The sequence below is a fragment of the Sitophilus oryzae genome, unplaced genomic scaffold, assembly GCF_002938485.1.
Source record: "Sitophilus oryzae breed Bouriz unplaced genomic scaffold, Soryzae_2.0 scaffold_489_pilon_pilon, whole genome shotgun sequence".
Taxonomy (NCBI): Eukaryota; Metazoa; Arthropoda; class Insecta; order Coleoptera; family Curculionidae; genus Sitophilus; species Sitophilus oryzae.
Genome location: NW_022147072.1, coordinates 539,400 through 556,030, shown reverse-complemented (window position 1 = coordinate 556,030; position 16,631 = coordinate 539,400). Strand labels below are relative to the sequence as shown.

General features: G+C 31.5%; 1 protein-coding gene across 5 annotated transcripts in view; it reads right to left on the bottom strand.

Moving 5' to 3' along the window:
* LOC115886477 (serine/threonine-protein phosphatase 2B catalytic subunit 3-like) overlaps nt 1-15,389 on the bottom strand; it is a 420,648-nt gene extending 405,259 nt beyond the window's left edge. For all 5 annotated transcript variants that reach the window (XM_030905640.1, XM_030905639.1, XM_030905641.1 and 2 more), the window contains exon 1: nt 15,212-15,389. In XM_030905640.1, coding sequence (XP_030761500.1) covers nt 15,212-15,260 — 49 coding nt within the window. In that variant the 5' untranslated portion in view covers nt 15,261-15,389. The remainder of the gene's footprint in view (nt 1-15,211) is intronic.
* Nucleotides 15,390-16,631: the final 1,242 nt, after the last annotated feature.

Below are 16,631 nucleotides of genomic sequence, written 5' to 3'. Positions count from 1 at the left end.
TCTAGAACTCTATAGCGTATGCGCAGATGAAAGAACTACCACATATTTTATTCTGGGCATGCGTATCATAGTTCTAGGACAGTTCAGAATCGGTTATAAAAAAAATAGTCACTGTTATCTATCCTTCTATCCCTTTTCTGGGCAGACTACAAATACAACACTATGATGATATTGATATACGAAAGAAGATATAATAGAGTATAATAAAAAAATAGTACAAAAGAAAAACATATATTTCTATTTTACGTTTATATTATCTTATCCGATAGTCAAGCAGCAATAAAAGCGATCAACTCAGTAAACATCAATTCGAAGTTGGCCATAGAATGCCTAGAAAAGCTAAACAAAGTAAGCAAAGGAAATAAAGTTATTCTACTCTAGGTTCCAGCCTACCAAAAGATAGAACGCAAATAAAAAGCAAACAATCTAGCTAGAAAAGGAGGAAGGAGCAAACACTCCACTAACTGGACCAAAACCGATCTGCTTTCCAAGTGGAAACCAACTTAAAGCGAAACTCAAGAACCTGAAAGACTCCATTCGTAACCTGCAATGGGAGGTCCACCAACCAGTCTAAGACACTAAAAGAAATTTCTCAGAACTTACGGCCGAGAAAATTAAAGATTTGCCATGATTTAAGTAAGAATAATCTTCGGATTGTCAAAGGGTTTTTAACAGGACACTCTCTCCTCAATAACACCTCAGTAAGAAACAACGGCGAATGCAGATTCTGTAGGAGAAATGGGGAAACTAACCTAACATCTCATCACTGAGTGCGCCGAGACGACAACCATTCGTGCCATAAAATTTAGTACGACTAATATCGGAGATGGAGAACTACCCTCTGTAAAACCGTCTCAGATACTAGATCTCAAAGAGGGGGATACAATAGACCTGTAAGGTCACGGTGATTAACCCCCCTACCATACATTCCACGTCTTACATTTATCTTAGACCAGTAAGCGAGGATTTTAGGGTCCGAGTTCTGGACACCTGCACCGATTGACGTGAAATTTTAATAGTGAATAGAGAAAATATGTAAGAAACAAAAGTTACATAGTAGCGATGTGTTCTTTCACCCTGGGTGTGAGTGCCACCCCTTCTCGGAGGTGAAAAATAAATCACCCATTTTAATTGCAAAAATCAATAAAGGGATAAATTCTAAGCAAAAAATGTTCTACAACATTTTTTTCAGAAAATTAATATTTTCCTAGTTATTTAGGATTGAAAATGTTGATTTTTCATCTAAAAACTGCATATTTTTCTGCCATTTTTTTATAAATAACTCGAATACCTTGCGTTTTATCGCAAAACTCATATAAAGCAAAAATGAAGCTTTTGGAATAACTAAACGATTCGTTTTGTTGATTACGTTAGGTGTAATAATAGTCGAGTTATCACTCTGTAAAGGTAATTTTTTATTTTTCGAAAAATAAATTGCTTTTTACCGTAAAATAATGGAGAAAGAACACATTTTTCGAAGAAAATGAATATGACCGTTTTTAAAGTGCTTGAATAGACATTTTCAATGCTTTTTTAAAAAACGTGAGTTATGATAAAAATTAAATATTAACCTCATTTTTTCGGAAAAAAATTAATAACAAAATATATGACGAAAGTACAGACAACAATGCAACAGAGTAAAGTTGAAGGTCTATTTTTTCCATAGTTTTGCTGTCTTTCAATTTTTCTGTAGATCTCTTTATTTCGGCCTTCTTTGAGCGCTTAAAACCCAAAAATCTCGTAAAAATGAAGAGTTCAAGACTGCTCAAGCTCTTATAATTTCCTACAAATTGATAGTTTTTATTTTTATGATTTTAGTTATAGATTTAATTATTAATTTTTTTTTTCCGAAAAATGAGGAGACCGTTTTATTGTTATTATAACTCCGCGAGTTTTTAAGCTACAAACTTGAAAATACCTTTTAAAAAAGCATTTAAAAGGTGTTTTCAAGCGCTTTAAAAACGGACATATTCATTTTCTTCGAAAAATGTGATATTTCGCATGATAGGCAGGAACAGCAACCTATGGAAACCGGAGCTGCGGTTACAAAATCGCGGTATTTCTCTGGAACGGGTCGCTATTGTAACGCGACTAATGTGGAACCGGTATTTCCATCACTAGTTCCCGATAGATCAGCGAAGTTAAGCAACGTTACACAATGCGATTGGATCGATAGGTAACCTTCTGGAAACTCTGTCGTGCTCTTGTTTCATGGCAAGAGTGTAAAGTGTATTGACACACACTGCTCATTGACGCGCCTTCGAAGCCGGATGAGATCGGATATCTCGTGAGTAAGGGCCGATTTAAACACTCGCCAATTCGTTATGCCATTGACAATGATATTACCGAAAACAGCGGTTCGGATTCCGCGTATACAAAGTAGGCCCGTCCAAATTAGCCTTAGCAAAAAACTAACTCCATTTTGAACCATTACTGACGGAGAGATAGTAGCTTTGTTCGGGTTCTTGTTATTACCGATTCTGAACCGTCCTAGAACTGTGATGTGTATGCGCAGAAGGAAATATGAAGACATTATTTCATTTGGGCATGCGCTGCAGAGTTCTAGGACGGTTCAGAATCGGTAATAACAAGAACCCGAAAAAAGCTAATATTGAACTAAAATAAATTCGACAGTACATATTCTAGACACTTTTTCTTAAATTTTATTCAATTTTTTACGTATCTTCGGAGCAGATCACGACAACATTGATTTTGAGTTGGCTTGGAACTGAAAATCGCCGTCACTTTAAATGCAAAATTATATGGGATATGTTATATATCGCCATTTTCCAGCCAACTTGACGCCGTTTTTATTCGATCGTTTGGTGATTTTTTACTTTTTTAATAAAAAACATACAGTGTGTGTAGCCAAAGTGAACGATATCTCATTTTATATAGTTTATACCTAGAACTATGTTATTTATATAGTTCCAAATGTTATTTTTTATATCCTATCAATACAATTCCAAATAACTTTTAATAAGTCAAAAAAAAATGTCAGAAATTTCATTATGATACAAACTATCAAAATATTTAATATTCGTAGCCAGTAGACTAAAAACTAAAAAGCATAAGTAAGCGGTTTATGGTTTTACATTTTTCTGAATATTTAACCTTTTAAAATATTCCTCAATCCATATTAAAATTTATAAATCTTTTGGTCGTTTAACATAATCGTTGTTTTCAAAATATCTTCTCTAAATTAAAAATTAATGGTTTGACGAGGTTTCATCCAATTTAATTTATTCTGACGCTTTATTATTATTTTGACAAGTAAGAGAGGATGATTTAGAATAAAATACTTAGTAAATATACCGGGTGTGTCTCAAAAGTGGCTCACCCCTGTAACTTTTGTAGTTTTTCAGATAAAAAAAATTAAAACAGAATTCAGTCAGTTTATACTATACTTAATATGGAACAGAAAAGATGAAGTTAACTTAATTACAAATTCCATTAACCACCTTATTGCAGATAAAAATAAATATATGTAATATAATACATCCTAGAAAACATAAATATAACATTTGCTGATAATAAATATTAACTACATCGAGATACATATGCACATATTCAAAAATAAACAGAAGTATAACATAAATCCAATATCTAATATTTTAAAATTATGTATTTTTAGTGCGAGAAAATAAATACTTTGAAATATGCATAAAGTTGTTTAATATGAGTGTTTTAGATTTGTATCTGTTCTGTGGTTTTAGTATCTGATCTTGATTACCATTGTTGATTACTATAAAATATATGATGAATGCTGGGGTTCTCTATTTTTGTATCGTTAATCTACAACATAATTTAAAATAAATATGATTTACAAGAATAAACAAAATAAGTTATATGCTCTGCAAACACTGTAGAATTGGAAATTTAGTACTGCACCTTTTATTAAAATTGGTCAAGTGCGAGTCGGACTCGCGCACGAAGGGTTCCGTATCATTCATTATCTATACAACATTAGACACTATATTATTATAAACTTTTTTTCCGATTTAGCTGAAATTTTGAATGCGCCTGTAAGTAATTTAAAAAAAATGAAGAAACACATTACTAAAAATTGTATTAATCAATAATAAATATGTAAAAAGTAAAAATATGTAAAAATTAAAATAAACCGATTAAAAAAAAGTCGCCTTGGCTAGGATTCGAACCTGCCTTACTACGGCTCCAATGTCATAGCAGCGTAAAGTCCTAACACTTTAACCACGCGGCCACCGTGGACTTGAAAGATTCTATGTAAAATTCTTACTTAAAAGATAATGTTTAGTGAAAGTACTTTTTTATTTATAAACATTTATTTAATTCTGTTTTTAGTATTTGTTCTTATAGCGGCAACATAGATACATTATCTGTAAAAATTTCAACTGTCAAGCTATAACGGTTCATAAGATAGACCTTTGTGACAGACGGACGGACGGACAGCGAAGTCTTAGTAATAGAAGGATAATAGGGTTCCCGTTTTTACCCTTTGGGTACGGAACCCTAAAAATCGACAGGAAAATAAAATTAAGATATAATTGGATGAGTTTATGACCTGCAATTCAGTATGCCGAATAACAAAAAATACGATATACCGGGTGCGTCTCAAAAGTGGCTCACCCTTATAACTTTTTTATTTGTTCAGATAAAAAAACGAGATTTGGTATAATTAGTATATGACATATATTAGGATTGATTGACGTACTCAATTGTTTTTGGTCACTTCCTGTTTCACCGGAAATGTCTAAACTTTTGATTTTTAAATTAAATCCTTGGTATTGTTTACTTTATTCATATTCATGAAAATGATACTCTGAATAGAATGACATATTATATGTCAACTTTTAATATTTTCGCATATGGTTTATTTGAAATTGTAACATGCGGTTCATAACAACAATTTGACTCGAAATACCAAGTGTGGCGCCAAATTATTCATAAAAAATACCTTTTCCAAATATGCTAATGAGATGAGCCACCCTTGTTCCATTTGAAAAAATTGGGATATGATTAAAATACGATTTGAACATCTTAACCTGCCAGGACAAGACGCGAAAAATATTAGACGATCAACTCTATTTTTCCAAAGCTCCTTGATTAAAAATTAATATTTTTAAGCCGTGGCACTCTAGATTGAAATTTAAAATACGATTTTTTTTATGTGAAAATATCAAAAATTGACATATAGGTATGTCATTCTATCCAGTGTGTCATTTTCTACCGAATAAAGTAAAACTACACCGAGGGTGTCATTTAAAATTCAAAATTTGTTTCAAAAAAAAATTCAAAAATTTCCGGTGATACAGATAGTAACCACAAACAATTGAATATGTCAATCAATCCTAATTTATGTCATATACTAACATACCAAATCTCGTTTTTTTATCTGAACAAATAAAAAAGTTATTGGGTTGAGCCGCTTTTGACACGCACCCGATATATGATATTATGTCATATTATGATAATTGTCTTACCATTTGTTAGATTCCTTTTGATGCACCCTGTACATTAAATTACAAAAATTTTAAAATTAAAGTTATAAAATATCAAAACTCTGATGAGTCTCAGAATCGCCTATAAAATATTTCGTACAATTCGGAATATTTTAAAGTAATATGACTTTTGAAATGCCAATTAATAATATTATAACAATTTAAGAATTTAATCTAAACACTTAATATATTTATTAATAATTTTATATATAATTAGTTGGTATTCCTTCCAGACAATTGAACTCCATATAATTCCTTATTATTTATAGTATTATCAAATATATTAACGTCATGTTTGGGGCATTTTATTATGATAATTATTTTATGTTGACCCATAATATGACCCATGATTAATATTTTGTTTTAATTCTAATTCCTAAATTTGAATGAGAGATAAAATTGTGGTCTTATTGGCAGACCTATTATTGTCTGTCCAACCAGAAGATCCATGATAGTGACAGTTGTGTCTGTCATAAAATCTAGTTTCAGGCTTCCAAATTTCGAATGTTTTTTGCAAAAAACAACACTGACAGTTAAGAAACTAACTAAAAAGAAACCAAAAACAATATACCTATCTAGTGAAAAATATTTGACTACATGGAAAATATCAAAAAAAAAACTTAAAATACGAGTATATGACATCATTATTTCGCAGAAAGCATTCAATGTTCGGATGCATGAAAACTAAGCTTTAAGTCTAGTTTTCATGCATCCGAATTTTGGACGATTTCTGAGAAAAAATAATATAAGGGTATAAAATTCGTGAAAAGGTTAAAAATACTTTAACAATTATGCCGTGACCCCATTAAGCCACACGCCACGCGACGCCACGCTATCCCACGTGGACCCACGTGAGCCCACGTGTTGCGGCGTGGGAAAGCGTGTACACGTGAGATCTGGGACAGACGACATGATCTGGGATTGACGCACCCTGTACAGTGTACTAATGAAAGAAATTAAAACTACAAAAATAGACTAATTTAAAATACATAAATTATTTGAAAATTTCACGCTTAACAATTAAAAAACGTCTATACGTCAAGTTTGCTAAAATTCTAATTACTTTATTGTGTTTAATTAAAACATAAACCAGAGGCATATCGTCAGAGTAGATTAAACAGCTTTTATTTACATTGGATCGTCGTATAAAATCCATATTTGCCATTGTGATTAAATATTTGAGATTCGGCATTGTCGTTCATATGGAAGTATTAATTTAAAAGAAATCTCAATTATATTGAACGTAAGAAAATGAATCGTAAACATAATTATATGTAGGTAATCGATAACAGTATACTGCAATAAAAACCTGCTCGTAATAAAATCGCTGTAAAGAAAAATATCTTTACTTTTTAATTATAATTAAAAAATATATAAAATTATATATTTAATAATATCACAGATTAGGTATCCTATAACTATACAGATAAAAATCTTGTCCCTAATTCGTGGTACGAAAATTATGACGATGATCAAACGAGTAAAATTTCCTGTGCGCAAAAATAAACTCGCGTTTAAATAGCGTAATAACTGGGCCGGTCACAAGGCCGGTCAAGAGCTGTGCACAATTTTAGAGGTCATAATAGGCGTGCTATGTGCGCAAACTAGTAACCTAACTAGTGCGCGACTCCGAAAATTGGAACCACGAAAAACAATGCTTTTGACGATAAGTTTATAATCTGTATAATCTGTGATAATATCATCACTTCCACAATGGATAAAACTTCCAATACTACCAATTCAACAAGTTATTCTGTATCTAATAATCTCTTGTTCGTCATATGAAGCAAAGTAAAATGTATGAGAAAATAAATGACATAAATTTATTTACTTACATCAAAATATAAAAATTGTATGTGCATTATTGTGCGATAAACTTTAGTACGACTGATATCGGAGATGGAGAACTAACATCTTCTGAAAAAACTGTCTCAGAAACTGGCTTTTATCAAATCCCTGAGACTGTCTGATGAGTTATAACTCAAGAAAGGAGGACATGATAGATCTGTAATCTTCCCCATACCATTCTACATTCTATGTACCAAATTAAACACAATACCGCCAAAACTCCTTGGACTGATGCAATTAAAATTATATTCTTTCTCATCTGTTGTTAATACCAACATAATTAACGAGAGAGAGCTTCGGAAAATTGTGGATGATTTGTGTAATTTTTATTATTTTTTTTTAATTTCTCCATCCAAAAAAAATATAATAAATTCTTGAAATAATATACCTAATCGTTTTTTTTTAGTTTCAAAAGTTACTAGGTATCAACCTAAAAATGTAGAATTTGAAGCTAACACATTTAACATAAAACTACAATTTAGTTCCCAGAAAAGTGACACATAGGTTTGTTCCAACCCGGCTGAGAACCGTTGAGGAACGGTTCCGTTCATGCGCATAGGGCTAAAAGCGTTCCAACCTTGATGGGGATCCTTCTCGAACGATTCTCTTTGCGTTCCAACCAATTTTCTGATCGTTATTAGAACGGTTTCGGAACCGTAATTTCGATACTTGCCAGTAAGTGGGAACTGTTTGTACAGACATGCGCTGTTAGTAAATTTTATCAGCTGATTGACATTTGGGCCGGAGCGTTTGCTTGTTTTGTTTTGTGGATTTGTTTGGAGTTTAATGGGTTTTAGTGTTTAGAATTCTTTCTATACTTAGAAATTGTCTATTTAATTTAACATTTTACACTTCACACTTTTCAACAAAAAAAAAGAATAGTAAACCAAGTGAAACTTACCAAAATTATATGGTTTGTGTCCATCATTTATTAATGTAGGTAGTAATTTACCACTTTTTACAGTTTCCACTGTTCTATACAATTAATAAGGCGTATTATCTAATAAGGATATCTGTGAAGAATATTATTAAGGTTTGTTTTGTTTACATCTTACATCAAACAAAAAATGAGATTATTTTATCCGGTGTTTTGACAAGACAGATTAAAAACGGTTCCGAAACTGTTCCAACCGATTGTCAATCTAGAATCGTTCAAAAACAGTGCCAACTTAACGCATGCGGATAAGACTAGTCCCAATGATTTCAGAACGGTTCCAGAACCGTTCTAAAACTTGGGGTTGGAACAAACATAATACGAAAGTTCTTGACCTAAATCTTCTTTAAAAAATTATTGGTTTCTAAAGAAAATAGAATAATTTGGATCTAATTTGATATAATACCACTAAGTATTCACTATAGAAAAGAGATTTTTATGAAATTAAACCATAACTGAAATTAAACAAAGTAAACAAAATAATAAAGAATTATTACACTTTATAATAAAAAAATATTTCGTCCTGAATTTTTTAGAGGACACCGACTGGTCACTTACGAAACGTAACTCTATTAATAGACACCTGTTCCCTTGAATGATATCTAAAAAACAATTATAAAAACAATCTTTCTCTTAGTAAAAGTTAGAGAACATTTAGGCTTTATATTAATACAAAGAAAAACGTTCTCGAAAAGTGGAGCACTAGCTTCTGAGTGTATACAGGGTGGTCCAAATTGTATTCTGGAAACTTCGGCATCATATTCTTCAGATAATAATAAGTAAAAACGTTCGTTTAAATGTATGCCCTAAAATGCTTAGTTTCGGAGATACAGGGCGTTGAAGTTTCATTTTTATTTCGATTGTTTCCAAATAATTTCTGAAGTAACGTCAGTATTTGGATGAAAATTAGTGTCTGGGAGTTTTTTGACAAGCTACCTAGTAGAGATAGTAAAACATTTTAAATGTAGCACTTGTTTACGGGACAGGTTTTATCTGGACCGCCACAAAGTGAAATAAAAATAAACAAAAGACGATCAGAAAGTTAAAAAAATAGACATATACAGGGTGAGTCTTAAATAAATGCAAATATTTTGAGAGCCGGTAGATCTCGATAAAATAAACATAATATTTTCTCTTTTCCGTTTTTCAAAAAAAAAGTCCAAAATAACCGAGTAATTTTACTTTGAAAATTTTAAAAAAATGATTTTTTGTAAAAATTCCAAATTTTTTTTCGTGAAAAAAACTTCATAATCGTGTTTCTGGGATCGAAATATATCACCCCTCAAAAATATTGAGTCTTAAATATATTTAAGACACCTTGTATATCCAACGGGTTATGTATAATAATAAATTTCAAGGTAAACTTTAGTCGTTTAACATTCGCGTTCACAGAATTCTTTTTGAGTGGCCATGACCTGCAGATGATCTACTCTGACTGTGCTCCCCGGAAGAATCAACCTTTGCTCTACCGTATATGAAATAATTGTTATATTAATATAATCTTACAGAAAATGTTTTAAAAATATTAGCATCAATTTATAAACTTCCTTGCTTTCAAATTTTAATAAATTTTTATTTTTATAGGTACCTATATTTATAAAGCACTTCATAATGTTTGATAATGTAGTAATTTAGATAAATATATTAGTGATTTTGTTTATAATAATTAAAAGAAAAAAAGAAAAATATAACTGATAAGGCTATAGAAGTTCAAAACAAAAAATTCGGTACTTAATTTTCTAATCATTATATTAGAAATTATTATAATGTCTATTTAAGTAACAACTACCAATTAATATAATAATAATTATAATATTACTTTTTTATAGCATCTGCCATAATATTTATAAATAAACAAAAAAAATCGTTATATCACTCTGTGATTCAAACACTTACGTCACTGAATTACATATACAGTGTGACGATATTTCTAAGACCTAGATCTATAAAACTGGAATGTTTATTTTGGAATATATTAAATCCTGATAAGATAATAAAGTACAAATGAAATTATAAAATCGTGAATTATCGAGTACACAATAATTCATAAAATTAATTAAAAAAATATGAATAATTATAGTAATACCCTTGATTAGGGATAATACTAATATATACATCATTTTACCTTTAAAAAATAAATTATTGCATATATTTTCCTTAAACTAAGTTATCATGCATTATTAGCATTATTGTATAATAAAGATCATTAACCTTGTAGATTTTTGACTTTCCATTATAATAAATTAAATTTTCTTTATATTATCACAGTTCATTCAGTATCAGCTAGTCATCTTCGCATGTTTTATCTACTGCGTATAGACGTAAACGCAAGCGAAATTCAATTATAAGCGATTATTCAATAATTTAAAAGATGAACAACAAAATATTTTTATGAAATTACAGAAAACCTACAGCACATAATTTACTTAAACATTATTAAATCAAAAATTATCTATTCATTAACTTATTTTAACAACATTGTAATCATGTCAAATTAGCTGGAAATATTACAAATCCATTGTTCTCAGAAGTGTGTGTGGTGTATCATATTAATATGTGGTAGATCCTTTTCTAAACTATATTTAAGAATTAGAAAAAGCAATTTAAAAACCAAATCTATAGATTTGTTATCAAATTTGCGGTCTAAAATGATTGATATTAAATAGTATGGTTTGTATATTTAACTCGCTAATTTATTAAAATACTAGTATCTTAGGAATAATATCCATAATTAATATATTTGAACAAAATACATTCTATAATTTTATTGAAGAGCTTATTGTACTAACATGATATACCACAAATCCATAATTCTGAATTAATACCTAAACTTCGCAGTTTTGAAAAAATGTGTAAATTTAACTATTAATAAAATATGAATTTGAAGACGTTTTAGTGTTAGGTTATTTAGTTAACTCGCTAAGTATTTATCTAACAAATCTGTTGATAAAAGGCAAGCAAAACACTAGTTACTAGTTAATAAAACTGATTTCTAGTTGAGTGGCTTATCATATTATTACAATAAGCCCTTATAAATTCAGTTATTTTAATTATATTTTTCTCTATGCGCGATACTAACATGGTTAACGAAACACGCGCCCACTGCAAAAGTAAAGTGTTTTGGTGTATTGTAGTGAATTACAGTTTTATTTTGCTGTTGTAACACCAAAGATTCCAAGCCCTAACTGTAAATACGACATTAATAATATAAGGAAAATATGTAATATTTAATTAAAAATTGTAGTCTATACGTAAGAGATTTTGAATGCTTCCTAAATTCCTCTAACACAGTATCGACAACTATTTCAATCATTATTGGTCGCTCCGTATGAAATTATCTTGATGGGTAATCTTCATAAAAAAATTGCATAATAAATTTTGTTATACATGCATATATCCTATATATCGAGGTCTCCCGTATATCACCGACACACTTTCGACCTTGAACTCGTCCATGTATCGATACAAATAAACAAAACATTTTTTTCTCAAATTCTATGTCTATAACTGCTGCGATAGTGGCGGATTATGACGATTCACGACCGATATAATATATTTTAAGAAAGAGGTGTACTTAACGCAGTCACACGTAAGTATCCGTTGTTGCTGCTAGTTTCGTAAAAATAGAAACCGTTATATTTATATCAATACACGAAACATCTCCACCAAGTCCCAATTGGAATCGGCCTAAAGCCAAAGATCTCCAAAACGCTGTACAGGGTGTCCCATATTCGTGCGTTTTATGGGGTTTTCAGATCATTGAGCAACTTTTTTATGAAACTAAAGATGCTACACACAGATTTGTCTAGCTCTCTTACCTCCTGAAATACAGAGCGAATTTGAAAACGTTGCATTTTTTGACTCCCCTCGTATCTCATTATCCTATAACTTATCGAAAAGGTGACAACTGAGCTGTGTAGACTTTTCAACGTAGAATCCAGTGGCTAACTATTTTTTTGCTGAGAGCTGTCATTACGTCTACGAAATATGACTCAAACTTATGTTTTTTTTAAATGGAACACCCTGTATATTATTTTTTTATTTTATTTGTCTCATTATGGGCCTTTTAAAAATATACTCTACGAAATATGACTCAAACTTATGTTTTTTTTAATGGAACACCCTGCCTTTTAAAAATATACTATACTCTATACTTATTTTCATAAATAAGGTGAAAAATTAATTATTTAACTTTTTAACAGAAATCGACCTAGTTTAAAAGAAGTGTTATTATTTTATTTTATTTAACCAGATAATTTTGCTTTCCGTCGTGTTTTCTTAATAAACTGCACCGAAAATGAACTTGTGCAGCTTTTAGCTAATAACCTATCAATGTTTTAATGCACTTGTGCACCTAACTCTACACACAGAAACTTTTTTTTTAGTCTGGAATATACACCCAAAATTTGATGCCGAATAAATTATTTGTTTGTTTTGATTAACTAATTTAAACAAGCCGCCTATGTTAAAAAGTTAAATAATCCATTTTTTACCTTATTTATAGAAATAAGTATAGAGCATACTATATTTTTAGAAGGCTCATAACAAGGCAAATAAAACAAAAAATAATATACGTAAACACATATATGTATATTTAAAAAAAAACATAAGTTTGGGTCATATTTCAAGAATGACAGCTCCCAGCGAAAATCTAGTTACGCCACTGAGTTCTACGTGAAAAAATCTATGAAACTCAGTTGTTAGATAACCGAGATACGAAGGGGGTCGAAAAATGCAACATTTTCAATGCAGGGCATTTCAGAAACCAAGTGGGCTAGGACAAATCTGTATGTAGCATCTCTAGTTTCTTAAAATAGTAATACAGTTATGTGAAAATCACATCTTTGTATGTACTCATAAACGACAAACATCATAAAACATACAAAAATGGGAACATGCACATACAAACACACTATTTTTAGTGTGTTTATTTACTCATAAATGGTTCGATTCTAACTGTGATTTTTATGTCCTATACCATTTGCTTCATTATCAATATATGAATTAAATTTTTATATTGGATATTGGATTGCATCCTCATAAACATATTTTATTTTTTGCAGCAGAAACCTTATAACATAACTCATTAAATGTCAAGTTGTTTATTTATTATTTAATTATTAATTATTAATGACACTCAACTCCTAGTGTATATTATTATACTTAAAATAAATTGATAATTTTGTACAATATATAAATTTAACAAGCAGCAATCTTAAAAGTACCTCAACTCAGAAATGTGTACAAATGTAATTTTTAAGAGACATGCACATGTCATACATATACTTGCTAGTATATCGATGGAATAATTAATTAATTTATCTTTAATTATTTAATTAATTATTTTCTATTGATATTTTTATCATACTTTATGAATAATTGATGTACATACTTATAACGCACCTAAGTTATATTATTGGATATTTCCACAAGCAAGGAAGTCATCTGAGTTGCGATTTAAGTTTAAGAAATATGCCAGGACCATGTTAACAGACACTAATCTATGGTAAAATATCCCATTCTCAAAATAAAACAATAATTATTAAAAACCAACCCGTGCATTTATCAAAAAATAACAGTTAAAACAAAATCACCCATATAACAGTGAGACAGAGACGGAGATAGGCGTACTTGGTAGAGAAAAACCAGAAGTTTCCAAAAAGTCAGTGAGAGGCGAAAAATGCAAAGGTATCCGTGAGGGTGAAGGAAATAGGGCAGCAGACAGTGGCGGTCACAAAGGGTGGTCATAGGGACTGCCACTTATCATAGAAGAATCAAAAATAGAAAAAAATATTAACAACAAATAAATTTGATAATTTCAATACATAGCATCTTTTTTCAGCGAGCATTTAAATGATTCTGACAAACGACATCGAAAAAATGAAAAGAAAAACATACATTTCAATTAAAATTACAAAAATTGTTAATCTCTATCAATCGTTCGCTGTACAGGCTAAATTATAACCAAACTTTACTTTTACATATCTGAGATTTCAAACAAATATTACTTTGAATCGTTTCGATTAAATCTATCAGAAAAAAAAATATTTTTTTGGTGAACAAGCAACAGAAATTCCTGCGAAGGAACCCACAAAAAGCCTATTAGATTTTAAATTTTAATAAAAAATATATTTGTTACTGACATTCAAATATTGCTGTTGTTTATTATGTTAGGGCTTCTTTTATTTTATGTATTCTTTGAATAAAAGCTATTCAAACAAACTATGTAGTGTTGTTTATAGAGATATGCCGTCATATTTTAAGCAAAATTTGTCGAAAATAGTAGAGGTAGATTTTCATGAATTATCCTTTTTAGGTGGATGATGTTGCGGGGCATATGACCGCCACTGGCAGCAAAGGGACTGATAAGACGACGCCACCTGTCAATGCGGCTAAGCCGGGAAAAAAGAAATCCGGCCGGAAATTAAGGCGTAACACTGCTACGATTCTCGGAATTTCGAACAACCTGTTACATGCCAAGGGATCCTGTAATGTTTATAGGTCAATATCGATGGAATAAATTATTTTTAGAGGCGGTTGGGAGCTGAGAGGTGAGCCCTGCTCGGCTCAGGGAGGTTGTTGGGCATAAGAAGCGCCGGTAACGGAGTTGAGAAGCGGCGAGGTTTTGCAGGTAGGTCACTGGTGCCCGAAATGGTAAACATTGGCCTGAGCCGCGGCTAAATCAGGAGCGGCGGCGGCGACGTGTGTCGCAGCGGGCCGCTGACAGGTCGGGCAGGCGACGTCGTCGTCCAGGGAGACCCTCACGGCAGACCCCCGGTCGCCCCTTGGTCTCGCACGTCCCAATGGCCGTCAGAATAATCCGTTTTAACCGGAAAACTGTCATAATAATGGTGCAATCGATAGTCATGGCGCCTAGAAAATCAATCCCGCACGCGAAGTGCGCGAAGAACCGCTATCGCGGCCGTTCTAGCCGCATTCTTGCACTGACCTTGTATCATACGTTGAGTGGTCGATAGCTTCTGGTTATTCGAAGACATTTCTTGATTTAGTTTTGTACACTTCAAAATATAAACATCGGATTTTGTTCGCACTAAATACACTCGCACCGTACACAAGCTATATTCTACTCAAGATGGAGCGGCGAGCGCGACGACCCAGCCAGAGCTCTCGACTGTGCGCACCGGGGCCGCGTCGAATCGTTCGGCGCCGGCAGGACGCCAGACCGACGCCGGGCGACGCCTGCCGGACCGCGCCCGCACCAAAACCATTCCTGCAACGCCGCAGGAGAGAATTGTTCGAGTAGTTGGCGTTAACAGCGCTAGATGGCCGTACCTATTTCGGAATTTTTAAAACGCAAAATAAGTGTTTTGAATTTTGCAGGATTATCCTTGCTTTTGTTCTGCAGTTGTGCTATCCTGTATTGTAGGTGTACTTTAAAATGTATTCAATTTTGGTACTAAATAATATTGATGATTTTTTTCTGTTTAAACACAAAAAAGTATACAGTATGTCCCCGGATTGTCTTTACAAGAGGAAAACTTTTTTTATTATTGACATTTTGAGAAAAATGCATTCTTCATAAAAATGTTTGCTTGTTTTAAACTATTAATGCCTTTTATACTTTTCCAAATTTCCGTACCGTTTTAGAGAAAATTAAGAAAAATATGAAAATATTGTTTAATTTTTTCCTAATAAGTCCTAAAAATCAAAACGCGTTTCTATAGTAATATAACTTCGTTTTCATTCTTTGATTTGGTTTGGTTTGATTGTTATTCATAGAATTTTAATTAAAGTCATATTTTTTGTTGTTTTAAAATGTTAAAGAAGCACAAAATTTATTTAGTTCAATGCTACGTGCTACGGACAGGGTGATGATAGTTGTCGGAAAATCTGATAACAACAGCAAATAATATGACGTTAATCAAAATTAATAATAACCATCTCTCAAAGAATGAAATTGAATTGGTATTATCATAGAAACGCGTTTTGATTTTGAGGACCTAAAACTTCAACAATATTTTCATATTTTTTAGGACTTTCAAAAAACTCAACTAGATTTTCATGTTTCTTTTAATTTTCTCTAAAACGGTATGGAAATTTGGAAAAGTATAAACGAGATTAACCATTTTAGAGCAAGCAAAAATTTTTATGAAGAATGCATTTTTCTCAAAATGTCGATAATAAAAAAGTGTTCCTCTTGTAAAGACAATCCGGGGACATAAAAATGTAGAAAAGATAAAAAATATCTATTTCAAGCATAGAACCCAAAATTCCCCATATTCGACTGTGCTGCGACCCCCTCCACTCATCAATCTAAAATTTACCCACCTCGTTAAACAACTTATACGTCTTAACCATAGAAAATACATATTTAAAAAAATACTACGGGTATTTCGCCACTTCCACTG